Source organism: Saccostrea echinata, unplaced genomic scaffold, assembly GCF_033153115.1.
Source record: "Saccostrea echinata isolate AGI-Se365-2 ecotype Australia unplaced genomic scaffold, CSIRO_AGI_Sech_v1 ptg000009l, whole genome shotgun sequence".
NCBI classification, from domain to species: Eukaryota; Metazoa; Mollusca; class Bivalvia; order Ostreida; family Ostreidae; genus Saccostrea; species Saccostrea echinata.
In genome coordinates this window covers 25,730,019-25,754,407 of record NW_026889758.1, presented here as the reverse complement: position 1 = coordinate 25,754,407, position 24,389 = coordinate 25,730,019, and the positions used below count along the sequence as shown (strand labels likewise).

At 34.1% G+C, this 24,389-nt stretch overlaps 2 protein-coding genes across 3 annotated transcripts in view; both read right to left on the bottom strand.

Annotated features, from left to right (window-relative positions):
- Positions 1–1,969: 1,969 nt before the first annotated feature.
- On the bottom strand, positions 1,970–14,998 carry LOC133182106 (tRNA (adenine(58)-N(1))-methyltransferase non-catalytic subunit TRM6-like). Its single transcript, XM_061316835.1, has 12 exons — positions 14,850–14,998; positions 11,790–11,920; positions 11,215–11,321; positions 9,993–10,084; positions 9,776–9,859; positions 5,295–5,419; positions 4,023–4,068; positions 3,623–3,923; positions 3,419–3,504; positions 2,957–3,059; positions 2,311–2,397; positions 1,970–2,111 (listed from the first exon to the last, which is right to left on the bottom strand). The coding sequence occupies exons 1-12, from the start codon at positions 14,975–14,977 to the stop codon at positions 2,001–2,003; spliced, it is 1,401 nt and encodes a 466-aa protein (XP_061172819.1). The 5' UTR covers positions 14,978–14,998; the 3' UTR covers positions 1,970–2,000.
- A 1,242-nt stretch (positions 14,999–16,240) lies between these two features.
- LOC133182105 (peroxisomal ATPase PEX6-like) overlaps positions 16,241–24,389 on the bottom strand; it is a 35,370-nt gene continuing 27,221 nt past the window's right edge. For both annotated transcript variants that reach the window (XM_061316833.1, XM_061316834.1), the window contains 11 exons: positions 22,021–22,172; positions 21,809–21,910; positions 21,465–21,541; positions 21,204–21,342; positions 20,623–20,743; positions 20,414–20,498; positions 20,259–20,320; positions 19,922–20,147; positions 18,000–18,077; positions 17,738–17,877; positions 16,241–16,719 (listed from right to left, as the gene is read on the bottom strand). In XM_061316833.1, coding sequence (XP_061172817.1) covers positions 16,523–16,719; positions 17,738–17,877; positions 18,000–18,077; positions 19,922–20,147; positions 20,259–20,320; positions 20,414–20,498; positions 20,623–20,743; positions 21,204–21,342; positions 21,465–21,541; positions 21,809–21,910; positions 22,021–22,172 — 1,379 coding nt within the window. In that variant the 3' untranslated portion in view covers positions 16,241–16,522. The remainder of the gene's footprint in view (positions 16,720–17,737; positions 17,878–17,999; positions 18,078–19,921; positions 20,148–20,258; positions 20,321–20,413; positions 20,499–20,622; positions 20,744–21,203; positions 21,343–21,464; positions 21,542–21,808; positions 21,911–22,020; positions 22,173–24,389) is intronic.

Below are 24,389 nucleotides of genomic sequence, written 5' to 3'. Positions count from 1 at the left end.
AAAGGAAAACATGTAAATTGCTAACTCGCTTTACTGTATATATTTTAACAAATTTGTTACATGGATATAACAAATTGCTAATATAGTGAAGTAAATTCACAGGTTCCCAGGACTTTGCTATGAGTTTTACTGTGTTGCGGTCAGACGAATTCAATCAACAGTGGCCAGATAGCTCAGTTAGTAGAGGACCTGTCGAGATTTGGGGGGTCTGGGTTCGGCCCATGAAGACACGAACCGGCTCTTTCCTAGCAGGTCTTTCACTTGTCACTTCCAGAGCATGGTACGGCACCAAATGTAACAAGAGAGGAGAAAAATGAGATGAACCACACTGGGATTCGAACCCGGACTCCCTGAATCTCAAGTCAGGTGCTCTACCAACTGAGCTATCTGGCCAATGGTGATCAAATCCATCTGACAACCACAACTGTATTAAAAGAAATGGCTTCCAGATTACAACTTCAGTTCTTTGATATACCTTTCTAACTAAAGAAAGGTAACTATTGATCTTAAAGCTAAAGGTAAAAGGTTTAAAAGGTCACAAGTTCATATATGCTAAGGTTTCTAGATTGATTCAAAATTATCTATAACTAAACCAGAAGTCTCTGATGAGACTGTAGCTCTACTGGTTGTACTTATAAAGGAAGATAAAAGTAGCACTTGGGCTTAAAACTTTGCAACAGCAATGAATAGAAAAATGATCCTTGGTTTAGTCTTTTTTGTGGCAAGATTTCTTGCAATCAGACTAAAACTGTAGGTGGAGTAGCCTTTTATAATAATTTTACAGAAATTTTGATTTAAGTATCCATGGCAACATCATTCAACAAAATCAAAAAACTATACCGACAATTATGTATCTCAGTGTAGTCTACTTGTATGCCAAGTTATACTGAAATCAGACAAAAAGTGTATGAGGAGTAGCGTTTTGAAAGTATTTCAAGAAATTTCTATTTTTAGTAACCATGGCAACACCGTTCATCAAAATCAAAAACTTATACAGAGAATTATGTATCTAAGTGTAGTCTACTTGTGTGCCAAGTTATGCTGAACTCGGACCAAAACTGTAGGAGGAGTAGCGTTTTGAATGTATTTCACAGAAATTTCTATTTTTAGTAAACATGGCAACACCGTTCATTTAAATCAAAAACCAATACACAGAATTATATATCTTATTATACTCTACTTGTGTGCCAAGTAATATTGAAATCAGATCAAAACTGTAGAGGAAGTAGCGTTTTGAAAGTTTTCACAGAAATTTCTTTTTTTAGTAACCATGGCAACACCGTTCATTGAAATCAAAAACCGATACACAAATTTATGCATCTTATTATAGTCTACTTGTGGGCCAAGTTATATTGAAATCAGATCAAAACTGTAGGAGAAGTAGTGTTAAGAAAGTTTTTCACAAAAATTTCTATTTTTAGTAACCATGGCAACACCGTTCATTGAAATCAAAAACCGATATAAAGAATTATGTATCTTAGTGTAGTCTACTTGTGTGCCAAGTTATATTGAAATCAGACCAAAACTGTGGAGGAGTAGCGTTTTGAAAAATTGTTTACAGATGGACGGACAGACAAACAGCTAGACAGACGGACACCTTACTATTGCATAAGCTCTTCTGGTCTCTGACCAGTAGAGGTAAAAATGACCCCCACTGAGCTTAAAGTGAAATGGTCAAATGTCAATGTCACAAACACTTTGTTTCAGTCTCTCAAATAAATATTGACTGTCTTTCAGCAGGAGACACAAATTCCTGGAACAGCAAATTTAAGATATCCGATGCATCAATAGCAAAATTTAATGAAGCACCATCATAGAAATCTATAATGACTGAGGTATTCCTGACCATGTTTGTTGGTTGTGATAGAAGACCATAAAATTTTACATAGTTTGAAAATAAACTGTGAATTTATCTTTCCTTGCTATGTAAATGAGAAACTGGAAACAATCAAGCATCATTATCCCATTCATGATTTTATTTTAAAATTTATAACAATGGATCATGTCATTGCAGCAGCTGTGGTTGATTTCTTTACTGTTGTGGTGGCTGTGAGTAGATAACCACCCCCAGCACTCATCTGTATTACAGGGTGTGTTCTCATTGGCAGGATCTGTTATATAAAAACAGTTTACATAAACAGAAAGACAAAAATATCTGGATGAAGGGACAAAAGAAACAATTGGATTAGATTGGAAATATCCTATTTAAAGTAAATGCATTGTTGTATAAATTCTAACAGGAACATTTTGTGTGCAACCTAGACCTAGAACAGAGTCCCAGTTTTCCGTGAAATGGATTGGGGAAGTTACCTGATATTCCCTAAGCCAGGTTTCTGAGACCCTGTAATTCACCAAACATCCCATCTCTCTCAGATAGGCATAAGCATCCATCACAGCCTGTAAAAAGATATAATTATGATATTTATAAGTAGAAAAACATGAAATAGTTACAAAAAATTATCTGATTATTATTTTAACTGCCAAGAAGGATTTTACCAAGAAAGACAAGGTATCAAGCTGTCTACTTTATCTAGCACATATTTAATCTGCATCTCTAAAATAACCTATATTCTGTTGTCCAGTCTTTTTTATCTTGGTCATGATACATGTTCATTACAAGCCGAGAAAAATTTATCAGTAATTTTTAAATAAAAATGTTACAAAGTTCCATTTTCAAATGCATAAAAAATGTATAGTCTAAGAATTTGCTTAATACATGTACAGTCAAACCTTGTTATCTCAAAACCAAGAAAAAACTTCAAGATATCCGAGGATTCGAGATATCCAGGGTAAAATACTTAAAGAATAAGGGTTTGGGCCCTCAAAATCCCTTCGACATATCCATGATATTCGAGATGTTAGTGTTCGATATACCAATTTCAACTGTATTTTTCTATTTAGCCAAAACTGGAATGTCTGAAAGAGAAATCAATGAAAAGAGAAATAAATCCCCTACCTCCTTATACTGGCTGTACACCACGACAGGTCTGGATGTGGCCACATATTCTATTAAAGTAGTCACCAGAGGTGTAGGGTTGTATTTGCTGGCTATGATCAAACTATTAAAGAAATTAAGAGCAATTTATTGACATTGTAAATTAACTAGCAATTACATAATAGGTGCTAAAACAAAAAAAGAGGGTGGGAGAGGGTTAGTAAATAAGGGATGTTCTGCAATCAGCATATTTTATTTCAAGGTGGTTCACAAAACATATTTAATTTTACTCATTTATACAGAGACCATTAATATTTTGGCAGATACATGTGTATATACATATACAACGCATATTTATGCTGATTTTATTATTAATTGACAAGACCCCCTACCCCTTTTCCCAAACCTGCAACTCTGCTTTGTAGCTTAATATTTTTATCTAGTTTATCAGTCTGTAATCAAAGAAAATATTTGCCCACTCACCAGTCAATGTCACATTTCAACAGAAGTTCTCGGGCCTCAAATAATCTTTTGTTGTACAAAACTTTGTTTGCTTCTCTTGCTGATAACTGTTTAAGAAAATATGACAAAAATTATAATCCAGCAAAATAATATGAATTCTTTAAATTCCTAAGCCAGAAAAACTTTGGAGGTAAACCTTTACAAAACACATAACAAATGCTGTACCTCTGTTTTCATCTTTTTAGCTGCTGGGCTATCTACTTCTTCACCCTCTGTGGTTGTACTTTTCCTTGATTTAAACCTTTCATCAAATACTTCTCTCATTTTCTTAGTGTCATCATTTGTATCTGAAGAATTATCTCCCTTTTCATCACTGTGAAGTGATTCTTTAGTTAAGTTTATACTTTGAGTATCACTGTTTGTTTGTTCAGAATTTTCAGCTTTTAAAGAGTCAATTTCACAAAATGGAAAGTTGTACAAATTATCCAAGAACTCCTTTGGAAAATCAAGATTATCCAAAATTGGTCTGTAAAGACAAATTCATTAATAAGAATACTTACAAAATCTTCAGAGCAGACAAAAATGTAACGTACAACACATATGAAGTATACCAAAATCTACAAACCTCACTGGTCTATCACCTGGATGGAAGTGTATTACTTTTCCATATCCTAAAACTCATTAAAGAGAAAATGTTATAATTTAATATGAACAAGAAGTCTGTGAGCCAATGCTCACTAGTAATACCCCCGCTTTGATGTGAATATACATTCTGATGTGAATGTACAAGTTCAGTTATGGACAGACACAAGGATGAACAAGAAGTTGACATCAGATTCGTACAAAAATGAATCCCACCATATTGCAGGCCTAAACAAAGAGTGTGCTAAAATTTCAAGCATCTGCAATCGGTAGTTGCTGAGAAAACTGCAACCAAAATTTGTTATGTATGGTACGGACAGACACACGGATAAACAGGAAGTTGACATCGGATTTGTACAAAAATGATTCCCACCATATGGCATGCTAAACAAACAGTGTGCTAAAATTTCAAGTATCTGTAATCAATAGTTGCTGGGAAAACTGCAATGAAAATTTGTCACGTATGATACGGACAGATGCACAGATGAACAAGAAGTTGACATCAGATTCCTACAAAAATGAATCCCACCATATGACATGCCTAAACAAAGAGTGTACTAAAATTTCAAGCATCTGCGATCAGTAGTTGCTGAGAGAACTGCAACCAAAATTTGTTATGTATGGTATGGACAGATGCACGGATAAACAGGAAGTTGACATCGGATTTGTTCAAAAATGATTCCCACCATATGGCATGCCTAAACAAAGAGTGTGCTAAAATTTCAAGCATCTGCAAATCAGTACACACAAGGGTAAAACAGTATACCCCCCTCTCCTTCGGAGTGGGGGTATAATTATTAACAACTTTGTATAAATAAATCTAAATTGATACAACATAATTTTAATAAACGTAAGCTACAACTGATGTCAACATTGTAGGATTATATTCATCATTTATGCCAATCTTGGTACTGCACATGCTTTTATCTCTATAAGTACCTGATATACAGGTTATTTGAACTTTACCATTGAATCAGTTCTCCCCTTATTTTTATTTTTTTTATCATTTTTTTAATCTTTACACATATACACTGTACATCTATAAAGATATTTTTAAAACTGGAAATTTTATTTAAATTCAAAAATAGTTTTGCTACTTGTTACATTAATAGTCAGCTTTAAATGAAACTCACTTAGAATAGACTTAACATCGGCACAAGTATTTTAACACATTAAGAATTTGAATGACCTGCATGACATTTTAGTATTTGGGGGTTATCAGTTTTCATGCACACCTTTATTGTATATAGTTTACCTCCCAATCTTTCCATCACAGCCCCCACTACGAGTCCTGAACATGTGTCCACTACAGCTACATTTGTATAGGCATGGACATTTCCATAGGTCAGAATCTGTGCCAGAGTATCCATTCTTATATTACTGCAATTACATGTAGTTTAATGGCTGTTTAATATCATCAAGGTAACATACATTTGGAAAGGTATAGCACTACAGTAAAACTCGGTTATAGTGAAGTTCTGGGGACCTGCAAATATACTTCCCTATAATCCATAATTCGTTTTATCCGTACAACGAATTCCTTGAAGTACACATAGTGAATTCACAATATAGATTTTTTCATTCAAATATAATGACTACCAAATGTATTTAGGAAGTATATACTAAATACAAAACTTACATTGGAATTCAGAAGTTTTCGCACAACCAAGCTTTATGATAAACATGATAACTATAACTTTTCAATCGTCAACTTCCCATACTTATGCAGCAATATACCTTCATCACCTGCATTCAGGGTTTATATCTCTCAGTTGATTCGATATGCAAGAGCATGCTCTACATATGAACAATTTCTGAAATGAGGTAAGTTGACAAACAAGTTGATGAAACAAGAATATTAGCAATTAGCGTTAGCATTTAAAGTTGTCATTTCGTAAGTTCTATAGTTGATACAATGACCTTGTCAGCAAATACAATCTATCATTATGTCAAATGCTGACTGATGTTTTTATGCCCCCGGATCGAAAGATCCCGAGGGTATATTGTTTTTGTCCTGTCTGTCTAGCTGTCCGTTTGTCTGTCTTTCTGTTGTCAAATTTAACCTTGCCCATAACTTTTGATTGGTTGGAGCTATGACTTTCATATTTCACATGTGTATTCCTTGTGACAAGACCTTTTTTTGGGTACCATCATATTTGACTTTTTGACCTTGACCTTGGAATTTGACCCACTTTTGCAAAATTTTATGAGACTTTAACCTTGGTTATAACTTTTGAACAGTTGGTGCTTGGGGTTTCAAACTTCACATGTGTATTCCTTGTGACAAGACCTTTCTCTAGATATCAACCTCTTTGACCCTTGACCTTGACCTTGGAGTTTGACCTACTTTTGAAAAACTTTAACCTTGGCCATAACTTTTGAATGGTTGGAGCTAGGGCTTTCATACTTCACATATGCAATCCTTGTGACAGACCTTTTTTTGGATACCAACCACTTTGACCTTTTGACCTTGACCTAGGAGTTTGACCTACTTTTGAATAACTTTAACCTTGGCCATAACTTTTGAATGGTTGATGCTAGGGCTTTCATACTTCACATATTTAATCTTTGTGACAAGACCTTCCTTTGGATACCAACCACTTTGACCCTTTGACCTTGACATAGGAGTTTGACCTACTTTCGAAAAACTTTAACCTTGGCCATAACTTTTGAATGGTTGATGCTAGGGCTTTCATACTTCACATATTTAATCTTTGTGACAAGACCTTCCTTTGGATACCAACCACTTTGACCCTTTGACCTTGACATAGGAGTTTGACCTACTTTCGAAAAACTTTAACCTTGGTCATAACTTTTGAATGTTGATGCTAGGGATTTCATACTTCACATATGTAATTCTTGTGACAAGACCTTCAAATTTCACAAGTATATTCCTCGAGACAAGACCTTTCTTTGGGTACCAACATTTTTTATCTTTTGCCCTGGATTTTGACTTGCATATGAGAAACTTTAACCCTTGTCATCAGCTGCCATATGGGGGCATCAGTGTTTCACAAACACATCTTGTTCATACTAATTGTTAGGCCAGTATTTACACACTGAATTGTCGGCAGATTTTTCTGTTATTTCCCGATCATGACAAGGAACACAAGTGGGTGTGACTGGTCAGCAGGGGGTGCTCACTTTTCCATGGCACCTGATCCAACCTCTGATGTTTTAGAGGTCCATGTATGCTCTGCACCAAAATTTGTATTGTTTAGCTATGGAGTGGTGTGGTGTTTGTAACTTTATGGGAATGATCTTGAAAGCAGTGGATAAAGACTTTGAAAGATCAGTAATGAATATCTTTAAAAAGTGTATACTTATTACAAGTGCAACCATATATTCTTCATGTTTTATTCATTAATGCATTGGCAGTATTTTTTTCCTTTTTATTTGTGCATTTAATACTGCTTATTCAAATACAAATTCACATCTCCACAAGTTTTTCTTGATGCATGACATTGTGTAGAAAACTACTACATGCATTTTTTATTGATACAAGCATTTGCAATTTTTGTGCAGAAATTCAAAAAGCTTTTGGCAATTTGAATGACTGTAGCCCTCTTGGTCTTCAGAAGTTGAATATATTACATTAACAACATAAAAGTATGACCCCAAACTTTGGTTCCAGTGGTAAAAAAAAAACAAAAAACAAAAACGAAACCAAAAAAAAAAAAAAAAACAAAACAAAAAAAAAAGCAAAGCAAACATTATTCAAAGCAGCTTACACAAATGTTTCTATGCCCCTGTATCGAAGATTTGGGGGTATATAGTTTTTGCCCTGTCTGTCCGCCTGTCTGTCTGTCTGTTTGTCTGCAAAAACTTTAACATTGCTCATAACTTTTGATTGGTTGGAGCTATGGTTTTCACATTTCACATGTACATTCCTTGTGACAAGACCTTTCTTTGGGTACCATCACATATGACCTTTCGACCTTGACCTTAGAGTTTGACCCACTTTTACAAAATTTTACCAAACTATAACCTTGGTCATAACTTTTGAACAGTTGCTGCTAGAGCTTTCATACTTCACATGTGTAATCCTTGTGACAAGACCTTCCTTTAAGGACCAACAACTTTGACCTTTGAGTTTGAGCTACTTTTGAAAAACTTTAACCTTGGCATAATTTTTGAATGGTTGGTGCTAGGGCTTTTATACTTCACATGTGTAATCCTTGTGAAAAGGCCTTTCTTTAGATATCAACAACTTTGACCCTTTGACCTTGACCTACAAGTTTGAGCTACTTTTGAAAAACTTCAACCTTCGCCATAACTTTTGAACGGTTGGTGCTAGGGCTTTTATACTTCACAAATGTAATCCTTGTGACAAGACCATACTTTGGATACCAACAACTTTTACCCTTTGACCATGACCTTGGAATTTGACCTGCTTTTAAAAAACTATGATCTTGGCCATATCTTTTTAATGGTTGGTGCTAGGGCTTTCATATTTCACATATTATGTATTTCTTGTGAGAAGGCCTTTCCTTGGGCATCATTAATTTTGACATTTGACTTTGACCTTGATGTTTGACTTACTTTTGAAAAACTTTAACCCTTTCCATATCTTTTCAATGCTTTCATATTTCAAACATATATTCCTCAGGACAAGACCTTACTTTGGGTACCAACATATTTGATTTGCATTTGAGAAAATTTAACCTTCGCTATAAGTTGCTGTACAGGGGCATCAGTGTTTCACAAACACATCTTGTTTCTTTCTGACCCAGTCATTCTTGAAAAATTTAAAATAACTCTTCCTAATTTTACCATTTCTAACTTTAAAATGGGCATGACTTTCAATATGAAGAAACCTGAACTCCCTTCACCAAAAGGATGTTTCAGACAAACACTGCTTGAAATTGGCTCATTTGTTATGGACAAAAGTTCAAATATGAAAAGTTGACAGAAAAACATGATGTGTTCGTAAAACACTGATACCCCTATACGGCAGCTCATGGCAAAGGTTATTAAAGTTTCTCAAATGCAAGTCAAATCCATGAACAATACTGGTATGCAAAGAAAGGACTTGTCACAAGACTCTGAAATATGAAAGCCTTAGCACGAATTGTTCGAAAAATATGGCCCAGGTTAAAGTTTTTTAAAAGTAGGTCAAACTCCATGTTCAAGGTCAACATTAATGGTGCCCAAGGGAAGGTCTTGTCACAAAAAAACACTATGTCAAAAGTCAAGATTAAAGTTTTTTGAGGTGTTGGAACCTAAGGAAAGTCCTTGTCACAAAGAATACACATATTTCATCAACATAAAAGTTTTTCAAAATGGGGTCAAACTCCAAGGTCACAAATATTTGCACCCAAAGTAAAGGTCTTATCACAAAGAATACACATGTGAAGTATGAGAGCCCTAGCATCAACTGTTCAAAAGTTATGGCCAAGGTTAAAATTTGGCTAAATTGTGCAAAATTGGGTCTAACTCCAAGGCCTAGGTCAAGAGGTCAAATAGGTTAGTACCCAGAGAAAGGTCTGGTCACAAAGAAGAAACACATGAAATATGAAAGCCATGGCTCCAAACAATCAAAAATTATAAGGTTAAATTTTTTGCGGATAACCAGACAGACAGAATGAAAACTATATGCCCCAAAATCTTCGATTACGTGGGCATAAAAAGAGACATGGTAACTGGAAAGATGAATGACAAACTTTAAACCTGAAAACTTCACTTTCCTCTTTGGTTCACATGTTTACACTGAAGTACAAATGAAAATATACTTACAGAATCTTTGCTGCCGACTTTTCATGGTACATCTGGCACATTAATCTGGTGTTTGGTTTTAGCACTGTAAACTCTGCCACATGTCTAAAATAATAAATACCATTTTTGATATTTTGATCTCTACAGAATATAATAAAACATTAGCTGACTTAAATGAGAGAATTCACACAACAACTTTTAAAACATAATTTCTGAATATTTAAATTACAGTTCTTACTTTTGCTTCTTCTTTTTGACCCATTTCTCTTGAGCGAATTCTGTCTTTCCTTTAAAAGTTGTGCTGTTTTCTATAAGCTGCCCAATGATTTCCTGTAAATTCAATGAATGAATCATCAATTAAATGTACTGTACTGGAAAAAATCCCCCATCCCCACCTAAACATATACTTTAATGAGCAAATTTATCACCTGCTAACATGTACGTGTATACTATCATTCCAATAACAGTGCGTCACTTCCCTTGAACAAGTGTGGTAAAACTTCATAAATTGGTAATCATTTTATTCATCGTATAATGAAAAGAGCTAGATTGCTATTTCAATATGACATTATGATTATAGGAAGAAAAAGTTGCTTTGCCTGACCATGTGCAATTGTCATATGTACTGCATAATCGTGAACGATCATTCAACACAATTGGTCAGTATTGTCAGTGGTATTGCTGGGCTCTGTGTTTCATAGTATGTAGTATATTGATTTCATTGAAATCAAGCATCCAATCGATGAGCAATATGGTAATCAATCTGTGAAATTTTACAACAGTCAAACAAACTGACAGGCTGTTATTGGAATGATAGTAACAAGAGTCTTAAGTACTGAAAGAAAGTTAAAATGGGAAAAATCCTCTTTTAATGTGCTTGGGCGAAAATAAGTAAGGGCATATATTTATCAGTTTACAAATTACAATACAGTTGAACTTCGTTATCTCGAACACCAATATCCCGAATACCATTGATAAGTCAAAGTGATTTGGAAGTCCTAACCATTTATTCTGTAAGTATTTTACCCTGGATATCTCATGCTTTGACTGTACATAATTCATACTGCACAATCAAAGATCAACTTATTAAACAAAATCAGAATAATTAAACAAATACAGTTGAACTTTGGTATCTCAAACACTGATATCTCAAATCCCATGGATATGTTGAAGAGATTTGGATGTCCCAACTACTTATTCTTTACGTACTTAACCCTCGATATCTCAAATCATCAGATATCTCTCAGTTTTTTTCTCGGTCCCATGGAGATAACAAGGTTTGACTGTATGTGACATTCCATAAGATTTAACATACACACATATTTAAAAAAAAATTTGTAATGCTGCTACATGTATTGCAGGTGATTTGTGCACATTTCAATCTCTGCTTTCATTAATGTTGGACATCACATGCATGTTCTTTAAAATTCAGAATTTAAAAAAGTTTCATTCAACTCCACCTCTCCTTTTGCGCCTTCCTTTTTCATCTTTTCAATGTCTTCTCTTGATAACTTCTGATTGCTGTCCAGGTCATGCAAGTTCCTGTTATCCGTTCCTTTCTCTGCACCTGAGTAAAGAATTTGAAATGAAAAAATGTTTATTCTGTTGTAAAATGGGTTCTCTGGACACAGATTTTCAAATGTTAATGCTGATGAACATTATACATGTAAATACCATAAATCCACATTAAAACATGCTTAAAGCAAAAATAAAAAATAAATTCATGAAATACTGTTTGCCAGTTATTTTCCTCCTTTCACATTAGCAAACAATTTTGCTCCATTTCAAATTAACCCAGACACAGTTGCATTCAAGAAATAGTGCCGTCTTCTTTGAATTCACTCAGATTTAAATTTGCCCACTTGAGAAGAGGGGCGAAAGGGGCAAAAACAAAACAGGAGTGAAAATTTCCCTACATACAGTATATGCTGTGGAAAAAGTCTTACTTTTTCCCTGTGATAGAAAATGATGATGATGTAATGAATTATAAATAATGTTACCTCTCCCTGGACTCTGTTGCTTTGGTTTACATTACCTAAAACTTCCGCTTCTTTAAATGTTTTCTGTATCTTATGCATCTGTCCACTCTTGACCTCAAAATTTGATCCATAGACATGACTAATAGCTCCATCAAGGGTAAACTTTATCTTATCGAGCCATATGTCTCTACATCACAGAAAAAATGCATATTAAATAACAGATATGAAAACTAATACAGTTCACCACTAGTACATTTCATAACAGAAAGACATCATCATGAAAGGTAGATCCTGGATTTAAGTGGGATACTTAAAGGAAAAGTAAAAAAAATCTTCTACTAAATATACATATTTTGATGGATTAAAAAAGTTCTTGTCAAACTATAAATTTAGGAAATTTTTAATGTGTTGTATCTTCAGGAGGTTTCTTTATCAGGTTGGGCACAGACCACCAAACAGTGGTTTAACCCCCCATTTGGTGGTCAATTACCCATATCGAGTCTATATTGTTTACCATATGGTGGTCCTTTATATTCTAATTCACTTTTAATGAAAACAAAGCACATTCGAACAGGCTTCAGGGAATTTTGCTAAACATGTACCTGGTGCAAATAAGACAATTCAGTTGATTTTCCTTGTGAAACAAGAAGTCTGTGAGCCAATGCTCACAAATAATACCCCCACTCTGATGTGAATACACAAGTTCAGTTATGGACAGACACAGTGATAATCAGGAAATTGATATTGGATTTGTACAAAAATGAATCCCAACATATGGCATGCCTAAACAAAGAGTGTGTTAAAATTTCAAGCACCTGCGATGAGCAGTTGCTGAGAAAACTGTGATCAAAATTTGTTATGTATGGTACGGACAGATGCACAGATAAACAGGAAGTTGACATCTGATTTGTATAAAAATGAATCCCACCATATAGCATGCCTAAACAAAGAGTGTGTTAAAATGTCAAGCATCTGCGATGAGTAGTTGCTGAGAAAACTACGACCAAAATTTGCTATGTATGGTATGGACAGACACACGGATAAACAGGAAGTTGACATCGGATTTGTACAAAAATGAATCCCACTATTTGGCATGCCTAAACAAAGAGTGTGCTAAAATTTCAAGCATCTGCAATGAGTAGTCAAATCCAAAATTTGTCACAGACAGACAGACAGACACACAAGGGTAAAACAGTATACCCCCCTCTCCTTTGGAGCGAGGGTAAAATTACTGCAAATCTTTGTTAAAAATGATATCCATGTACCTTCATGTTAGGCCTGAGTATCGCAAGCTACCTAATGATATGATACACATCACGATATGGTCATACGATACAACATATATCATGATATAGCTGTCAACAGTTGAATTAACCATTATCTTAACATATTATTCTTTGCTAACCTCCACAGTTATAGAAAATATAAAAAGAATATCTTGATATCCCTGACCAAAGTTAATAAAAGGTGGATTAATAGTCTTGACATTGTATTTTTTCTTTGCTACCCTTTTTTCAGCCATTTTAAAACATTAAAATTTGTTAGGTTGTATGTTGAAGTTTCAAACAAAATAATGAAAATTATCTTGTACTGTATCACGATACATGCATGGTGATACGATACGTGTATCATGAACCCTTGCGATCAATACGATCCATGTATTGCTGTATCTAGCTGCAGAACTGTAGCTCTCTGCTTGAGAAAATTCGGACAGACAAAGCAGAGAGCTACAGATCCAAGCGTTGTAAAAACCTTCGATTTACGCCACCGCTTTTTGTCGCTTGCTTCGGCTATTGTTTCTTGTAATTAATGCTTTCCCCTGCTTTAAAAGTGGTATCCAATAATTATCCATATATTTTAATCATATTTCTGATACTTTATTTACCTTTCAACAGTCTCAAACAGCCCTTTATGGTTTTGAAATGTCGGTTTAAAGAATTCCCATTCTGACATCCATGTTATTGGGGGTTGTGCGTAAAGAAGTAATTCAAAAAACATATACTTGTCAAGAAAATGTAAATAAAAATTTCAGGAGGTTTAAATATCATGTATATTGTCTATAAAGATTAGAATACAACATGTATGTAAAAAAGAAATGAGATAAATAAAACTCAGGCGTGTTGTTTCAGGAGGACACCAACGTCGATGTGCATTTTTTAAACTGACATTACGGCCGTCTGGAACTGTTGAAAGGTAAATAAAGTATCAGGAATAGGAGTAAAATATATGGATAATTATTGGATACCACTTTTAAAGCAGGGGAAAGCATTAAATACAAGAAACAATAGTCGAAGCAAGCGACAAAAAAGCGGTGGCGTAAATCGAAGGTTTTACAACGCTTGGATCTGTAGCTCTCTGCTTTGTCTGTCTGAATTTTCTCAAGCAGAGAGCTACAGTTCTGCAGCTATGCTGTATCATTACATCTCTACTTCATGTTAACATGAAACTTCTTTCTCAATAAATGAAAAATTTAAATTACGAATAATTTTTTTTTCTATTTGTTAACAACTTTTGCATATCATTGGATACAAAACTGAAGTACATGTACGTCATATTAAAAGTTTATATAGTTTTCATGGCCGGAGGAAACGGGGGGGGGGGGGGCAAATAATTGGCGATCTATAGAATACTATAGGAAATTAATTCGTATTTTAAAATACAATATTAGAAATGAATCATTAATATTCTCCATTTGTAAGATCATTATTTTCATCACTTTAAATAAGTAACAACTTCATTATACGATAATATATATTTAATATTCCATTTGGTTTCGATTTGGGTCCATTTGATTTCGATTTGGGTTTCCATTTGTGTCCATTTGGGTTCCATTAGTGTAAATCGACGTGCCGTTGATGAGCAATGTTTACATGCATTGTTTTCAGAAGAGTTCAAGCTTGAATTCATTCACTGCACTAAGATGCGACTTTTTGTACATGATGAAAAAAATAACACATTTAAGGAAAAAGTGTCATAAAATAGCTAAATTAAGCTATATAGCTATTTCAGGCTATATAGCTACATGTAAATCAAGAGATACAGATAGTGCTGGACCGACCACTGCCGACTCAGTCCATTACATGTAACAAAGTTAAGTAAATTATGTATTAATGTACCGTTTCTTTCGGATCTGAAAAACTCGAACTGTCTTTCCTTTCTTTAATATCACATGATCCCCTTCTTTTATCGTTACATTTGATGATTTATTTTTCTTCTCACACATGGATTGACTTGAAGTCGCCATATTCGTCAAAGTTAGGAAAATGCTTTAGAGCACACTGCATGTGATCATATTTTCTAAACACACTGGTGATTATGACTCTATTATAGCGACATCTGTAAATAAATGCACGTGCAAATATTCGAAAATGAAAGTTAGACGATGTCTAATGAGACCGTTAGAAAATCAGATAAGTACAAGAAAAGAGTTTCAAAATTTGTAAAAGTTATCTGTAAACGTTTGCAACCTTTCAAGGGAATATTCAAAGAGAAATCTGAACATATTTCAAAAAGTGTGGTTTCCTTCAAAAACCACAAAATCAATATTTTGTTCGGTTCCCAATTTATCCGATTCCGACAAAATCGTGTGACTGTATTCAGTATTGATGACGTTGAACATAACCAAATTGAACTTATAACAAAATATGTTTGTTTTGTAAAATCTTCATTTGTTGACGAGCAAGTCATTTTCAAACTTTCAAAAGAGAGTGAAGGCAATTCCCAATCTCTTGTGCTAATTTTTTCCCCCCTCCCAGACACAATACTGGATTTGGAGATGGCTCAACTTAGAAAATCTAGCTCAGCGTTTAAAAGAAATCAACCTCAAGAAAAGTATCTTGTCAAGTTATACCCAAAATACTTGCCCATGAAATTAAGCGCTTGTACATCTGATACAACATATTTAAGAACAGAAGTAGACTCAAAAGCTCCAATTTGCTGGTTAGATATTCAAGCATGGTATGTCAAACAAAAACAGCTGGATGAAGATGCAATCAATAGTGGAGTTGTTAAATCAAAAAGTGATTCTTTAATAGCACGTAACAATATCAGTGATGCAGAAAACAGAGTTCAAACTATTGAAAGATCCAACAAGGCATGGTTGCAAAGAAAATTTAAATATTCTGCAGCTATGGAATACATAGAAAATGCCACAAAGGTCTTTGAAGATTCTATAGTTGAACTGGTTATTCAAATGACAAAGGGCTTCAATGTATATCAGTATAAACTACGATCAGAATTACTGGTAGACTGTCTCAAGTTCTTCTGTGTTCCCCATGAAATGCCCAGTGTGACCATTCATTGGGTCCCTACTCTTTCTGATTATTTTGCTGATGACACTGAAATTGATAAAAACTGTCAGTGCATTGCTAAAATTAATGGCCCAGCATCCATTCTACTGAAAAAGAAGGAGTTAGCAGTGTGGGACACTCTTGGATACATCATTGGAGTAGATCCTAAACATATTGCACTGTTATAGGTTGTTCGCAATAAATTCCAAACAACTGTATTATTAGAGATGACTGTGATTTTTTTTTCACATTTCTTTAATGTACACATGCAGTATTAAATTTGATATTTAGATATTACTGTTAGCCAAATGGTCCTAAAAAATGTACACAACTGTTAATTCTTAACAAAAAATTTGCTATAGAATTGTTATACATGTATAAGTAAATTGATACAAACCCATTGGGATCACATCTTGTTTATTATTTACAGCTGAAAACATACATACTTAAAATGGTATATCTATATATCACAGTTACAATACATAAGGTCTGTAGACTTATTAGGCTACATTGTCAGGTAATAGTTGACCAGTGACTAGTTTATCATGAATCTGATGGTCTTTGTCATTGGAAAATGAATCTCTCAGCTGACAATATCTCTGGATATCAGCATCAGTCAAAGATGGAGTTAGATTTTCCAAAGCTTCGTCAAAATCCTGCTGTGACACTAGTATTACTGTCTCATCAACACTCTCTCCTGCAAAGCAAGTGAGAAAACAACAGATGAAAAATACAGTCTAGTTATAGTGTGCATTCCTATATATTTCATCAATGCTAGTCTGCTCTTTGAAGGGCTCAAAATTTAACTGGAAAAACCTGCTCCAAAACCTTTAACTTGGTCACTCATCTGGAAAATGTAGGTCAAACCCAGCATCCGAAGCAAATATGAGAGTGTGCATCCCTTGATGCATGATCCATGCAAGTTTGGTCCAGGTAAGGTTTGAAGTCACATTTGAATGAGCCCGCTCCAAAAACTTAAACCTGATCACTCATCCTGAAAATGTAGGTCAAATCAAGCTCCGAAGAAAGTCTGATAGTGTGCATCCCTTGATGCAAAATCCATACAAGTCCAGTTCAGACAGAGCATGATGTTATACTGGAATGAACCTGCTCCAACAATTTTAACCTAGGATGCTGACACCAATGCTGACACTGAGGGTATTACATAAGCTCTCCAAACTTTGTTGAGGTGAGCTAAAAAACTACATGTCACAAATGCCTTTGTTAAAAAATTTTCATGTACCCTTAGGCCAGCCATTTGGGGAGGGAGGGGGGGTTAATATTCTTACTCAAGTTATTAAAAGTCTTATTAATAGAGGTTATTTGTTTTAATTTAAACATGCCTTCGAAAAAAAATGTAAATGTAGAGTTATACAATATACATGTATCAAAGAACTTCAAAATGCTTAAATTTCCTTTAAAAATTGAATATATTTGTATACATTTTTTCTTATCTAGAAATAATAATATGTAATATTTAGAAGTAATAATAAGATGTAATAGGTTGCTAGTTTTCTAATCTTTTCAATCCATAACTTCGTACAGCTTTACTTCAGGATTACCACTGGTTTGACTTTTAGATAGCTACTTCTTCCTGGATTCGTGTAAGGGACATAACCCCAAAGGACCCAAGCCTTGACTTGTTAAGATGAAATACCAAATATAACAGTTTGCAGAGAAAATTGATGCCTCTGTTTTAATTTCTTGTGGTTTACCTGCTTCTAACTGCTGGATTTTGCACTTCATTGTATTCAGCATTGCATCTGAACAGAGCGCATAAAAATCTGCTCCTGTTAGATTTGAAGGGCATCTTTCTGCAAAAGCATCTAAATTCACATCCTCTGCCAGTTGAAATCTATAGAAATATAAATAGCTTTGATCACATTGATGATAATAAGTGTCCCTAAAACTTTACTGGAACTTTTTTTTGCCATTTTTTCTATTAAATTTCTTATACACAAACACACACACACATACCTCCTTGTTAAGGCTTTCAAAACATTAAGTTTTGAACTTTTGTCCTCTGGAATTCCCAGATATAACATCTTGTCAAATCTAAAAGAGTTAAAATTGTGATAAAGAGAGAGAAACTTTAAGTCATTCCATAAAAGATCTTTTAAAAAAAAAAAACATTAAAGAAAGAAAAAGTTTAAACTTTAATTTTTTTCTCTCTCACAAATTCTTATTAATGTGAATTAAACCAAAAAATGCATGTATGTTTTATGAATGTACCAGCTGTTCATGGCAATAAATATTAGAAAGTAAAAGAGGGCATAAAACTTTGGTTAAATTCTTGCACACAAACTAAAATTTGTTTACAGTACATGTATTTTGTTTCATTTTCTCTGCCTATTTCTGTTGGTGGTATTTTGCACATTTGGTCATAAAAAGTATTATGGTCCAGAAAAAAAGGTTGAACTTTATTTCTTTTTCCATTACCCAATCTGAATTTTAATTTGAGCAGTTTTTAGAATCATTAAAACTTTGGCTTTAAAGAAATACTTTCATAGATTTAATTTACTAATCATATCGTATTGATATATACAAGTATACAAGTAAATATTGCCGTGACACATACCTGATCATACTGTATTGATATTATAGAGAAACTGTCATGGAATAGGTATGAGGGAAATAGCAAATTTATGGTTCCCCAAGGGAGGAAACTATTTCCCAAGGCGGTGAAGCTGCCTCAGGAAATAGTTTCCTGCCGAGGGGAACCATAAATTTGCTATTTCCCTCATACCTATTCCGTAACTTTTTTATTATACCAAAACAATCATAGAGGATTTATTAAACCAGATATTCAGACATTAGAGCATTTAAATAATCGCAAATGCATGTGATTCAAATTTTGTTAGATAGCTAAATAATTTCATTAACATTTCGAAGGATTTTTGTTGTCTTCATTTTGCTAGAATACTAGCTGGTATGATTTTGACATTGCATGTCGAAATGTTTTGACGTCATAGTTACACTGCTAACAACATTCAATCACAGACTCAAGATTCCTTGAATGCTCTGCCCACTGTTCATTTTTAATTGGTTAAAATTATTAATAAATATTCATGAGGGAGTAGTCCAAGGGTGTAACTCCAATTTTTCAGGGAGTAGTCCTCAGATGAGTGAAGTAGTATCTTCTCAGGGAAATAGTATACAGTTATAGAATGGGTATGAGGGAAATAACAAATTTATGGTTCCCAGGGAGGAAACTATTTCCCGAGGTGGAGAAGCCACTGAGGGAAATAGTTTTCTGCCCAGGGGAATCATAAATTTGATATTTTCCAAGTACCCATTCCATAACTATTTTATTTTACCAAAACAATCACGAGAGATTTATTAAGCTAGAGACTCAAGACATTTTTAAAAACAATATAGAGGCATTTAAATAATCACAAATGCATGTGATTAAAAATATTGTAAGATAACTAATGCATCAATATCAAGGAAAATAAAATTATTAAAAAATACATGTATAAAGTAATTTTACTGACACTTCGAAGGATTATCGTTGTCTTCATTTTGCTAGAATCCAGTATGATTTTGACATCGCATGTCGATATGTTTTGACGTCATAGTTACATTGCTAATAACATTACATCACAGACTCGAGATTCCTTGAACACTCCGTCCACTGTTCATTTTTATTGGTTAAAATTATTAATAAATATTCATGTGGGAGTAGTCCCAGGGAGTAGCTCCGATTTTTCAGGGAGTAGTCCTCAGATTAAGGAAATAGTATCTTCTCAGGGAAATAGACAGTTTTATGGTATTAATTTTATATAGAGTAATAACAGTAGAGGTATAATAAACAGTTTTATGGTATTAATTTTATACAGAGTTATAACAGTAGAGGTATAATAAATAAGTATACAAGTAAATATGGCTGTGACATTTACCTGCCTGGTCTGAGTAATGCTGGATCCAGCAGATCTGGGCGATTAGTAGCACCAATTACAAAAACATCACATGACTTATTGAGACCATCTAATTCAGCTAGAAGTTGGGAAACGACCCGATCCATTACTCCCCCAGAGTCCCCTGCCCTCCCTCGGTTTGGGGCAAGGGAATCCAGCTCATCAAAGAAAATAACACAAGGTGTGGCACTTCTGGCTCTTTCAAATACTGCAATAAAATGCCAGGAGAATTATTTTTAATTTCTTTCTTGCATGTTTGTTAAGATATGTTAAGTTATTAGTGATTTCAAGCTAAATTTCAAAACAAAACTGTACTGACCATCTCTTACATTCTGTTCACTCTGACCCACATACATATTAATAAGCTCTGGTCCTTTAACACTGTTAAATTAAAAGAGGGTATTAATGATAATGTTATTGCTATAAATGGGGTATATGTATCATAAAGATGAGGGAAACATCAGCAAGAATTACCTGAGAAAATTCAAAGAACATTCTGTGGCAATGGCTTTAGCCAGAAGTGTTTTTCCTGTTCCAGGTGGACCATAAAACAAAATACCTGTAAAAAAAAATAAGAACAGAATTGAAGAAAATTCAAAAGAAACAAGATTAACTTTAAAAGTATATTAATATTCAATTTTTTACAGCAATATCATTCAGACTCTAATCCAATATAAACCAACCAGATCGTCTCAGCCCTGCAGCTAAAAGTTCAGGGTACTGCAATGGTAGCTGTATGGTATCAAGAATTTCTGACTTCACATCAGCTAATCCTCCAACATCATCCCAAGAAACATCTGGAATCTAAAAAAAAATAAAACAAGTTGAAATTTATACATTTTTTAGTCTTCAAGTCTTTTATTTTATACATGTAGTCCATTTACACATGTACATGTATTATAGAGAATAGCTAGATTTGTTGTCTTCATTTTTGCCTACAAAAGTTCCAGTCTAGGCATTTGATCTATCTTACCATTCTCATGGTCCATTGGGCCTTATCATGATGAAACAAGTTTTTAATATAATTGTCATGCCATATACCTTTGGGGCTCCAATGGTGTCTAATGTCATGCAGTACCTTTGGGATACCAATGGTGTCTAAGGTCATGCCCTACCTTTGGAACTCCAATGGTGTCTAAGGGTATGCCCTACCTTTTGGGATACCAATAGTGTCTTAGGTCATACCCAACATTTGGGACTCCAATGGTGTTTAAGGTCATACCCTACCTCTGGGGCTTAAATGGTGTCTAAGGTCATGCAATACCTTTGGGGCTCCAATGGTGTCTGAGTGAGCCTCTTGAAGTTGGTCCAGAGCTTTGACAAAATGATCTTGTTGTACCACTGTTCCCACACTGGCAATGTCTTCTTCTTCTTCCCAAGGCAACGAATTCCTGTCTCCCATACTAGAAAACATAATAATATTGTTAATATTTATTATACTAAAATTGTAATTATTTGATTTGCCTACAACCTGTAGTAATTCATATTTTTATGATGGCTATATTGAAACTGCTTACTGTCTTACCAGTGTTTTAATACTGATCTGTAAGCTTCCCTCTTGGCATGGGCTACAAGTGCAACTAAGTCACCTAGCACAAAGCCCTGAAAAATTACACAAGGTACATTGGGATGTTATATCCAACTTCAAAACAATGTATTCTTCAAGAAAACTACAAATAAATATTTTTGAAACAAGTGTAACACACATGTACTGGCATCCATACACACACATTGCCATGGAGGAGACGACAGGTTTAGAGATAAATCCCGTCAGTACACTATATATACTGTAGTATTTTTGCTGAAGTGTATTGGAATTCCCTACCACATTTTCTGTATGTATTTAACCTCAATATCTTGTGTACTTACAGCTGTTCTCTGAGCCAGATACTGTCCTGAGAGATCGCCAGAATAAGACACATTCTGTAGCAAACCATCCATAATCTCTGCCCTCGCATCTTCATTGGGAACCTGTAAAAATCATCCAAACATGACTAACTGAAAAGAATACAAAAGTTTACAAATGTGAAAATATGTGTACATATTAGGTTTCTTTTTCTGGCTTGAAATTTCAAGCTGACCTCTATGTTGACTTTATGTAGGAATGCCTCATGGACATCAGCTGCTAATTGCCCTGGTGAGTGGGTTGTTCCTATGACAACCACAGGATACTCTATGTATTCCTTCCTAAGCTTCACCACACAGGACTTGAAGGTACCTGCCACTCTTGGGTCTTAAATGAAAATAATCACACATTTCTAATTTTATTTATGAAAACATGGGCAAGCATACCATGATTAACAAAGAATACCAACTTCTGAAATACCTTTTTGAAGGTTCAGCAAGAAATGGTGCAAACTGATTCTTCTCTTATAAATATACAGTCAAACCTTGTTATCTCGAACTTCAAGGAACCAAGAAAATACTTCGATATATCTGAGAATTTGAGATATCCAGAGTAAAATACTTAACAAATAAGCGCTTGGGACTTCAAAATCACTTTGACATATCCATGGTATTTGAGATATCTGTGTTCGAGATACCGAAGTTCAACTGTACCTCAAATTTCTTATATAAAACACTGTTTTCAACCAACTGCAAATGCTTTATTTATAAAAGAACCTCTCATTAACATGAATGTTCTAAGAGTAAAGCAAGAAGGCAATCAATAGTTTCTGAGCTTGAATAAAATGAAAAAGCTACTGGGATTCTGAAAGACATGTAGATTTTTCACATAAAAAAAATTAAATTAAAAAAAAAATCAATACATATTCTTTGACCAAACACCCATAATATGTGAAGTGACACATGCACCCATTTAACCAGTTAGAATACAATGAAAACCAGTGGTCATTGCACGTATTTAAAGTATATCAACCAAGTGAAAAATTATGCATGCAGAATATACCATACAACATATACACACAAAAACCCTCTGTCAAAATTAGTTAACATAGTTGCCAACTCACCCGATTTCGTCGGGTTACACCCGATTTTTCTACCCTTAACCCGATTATTTTTTATTGACCCGGCGGGTCATGCTTTTCACCCAATTTTTGCCAAACAACCCGAAAATCTCCCGATTTCCGGATTTGGTTCGTAAATTAGGTTGCACTTTTAACTTCCAGTTACAACCCAAGCTGGATATACGTAAACAATGCCGATGGCTATGTTCAGTAGGCCGTGTACCAGTAAATTATCAGTGCAGGCGTAAATTGTTTTGACAAATCAAAGTTTGAAGTCAATTTAAAATGGCTTCTGGTAGAAAGAGATCGTTATCAGGGCCAGCAGGAACAAATTGAACCAAGAAAATGAGAAACGATATTTATGTACATACCAAAAATTCTTGGAAAACAACTTTCAATAGATGAAATAAAGTGTTCGAATATAGTGTAGGCATAACTGTACATTTAATAGCACTTATTAATTAAATTAATTCGGGAGAGGAAAAATAACTTCAAAAACCAAAATGAGAATACTTTTAAATTTAGCACAAACTTTCCACGTACTTCAAATCAGCTATGCAGATTCTGAAAAGACTTTCCTTTATAAAAATTGCACACTTAATTCAGGTCAATACTGAATTTTGAAACCTTCAATGCTCTTTTAACATGTAAATTTAATCAATATATATTAAATATTTTATCATTGTAATTAAAGCCTATTTTTAATAAAATAATTTCAATACACAAATACTTATATATCAGTCTAAACGAACTCCAATAACGGCGTGAACTCCGAAAATGAAGTCTTTGGCTCCATCATGCATTGTGGCAAAATGGCGTCCGATGTAAACAAATGATGTATTGTCGTTCGCTTTCTTCAAATATACGCCTGCATAATGGCTGTATTTAGTGCATTGTGCCTTTATTTTAATTTTTGTTGAATGGATAATTACATTTATTAAATTATTTTGTGGATATTGACTTATTTGTCGCTTCAAACTCTTGCATATTAATAAATTGGATATACGACATCGAATTCAATACTGCCGGTAAGAATTATTTTCTTATTTGATTTATTGTCTCCTTGATTTAAATTTTATGTCGTTCCTACAATAGAGGTGCTTTTATTTATTTTTGAAGACACCCAGCTTGTATTTTTTTGTTAATCAGAAATGCGTATTTTTCACCACGGAACAGAGATATTCACAGGTTCATTTTTAGAAGACATGTTGTGACCTTAATTTCTAGAAGAGTGGTTTTTAAAGTTTTCATATTGATAGATAATAGTTTTAAAAAAGTTTTCATAATAATATATGTTCGTATGTAATTAAAAAATCGGTAAATAACGATGGTAAGAACTTATGCGTTCAATTCAGATGTCGTACACAAATAAAACACCGGAATGCTAATTTATGTGTAAAATTCAGTCAAGTTTATAACAGTTTCAATATATATTGTCCCATTTTGCTTATATATCCCTTTTATGATGCATATTTACTTCTCAA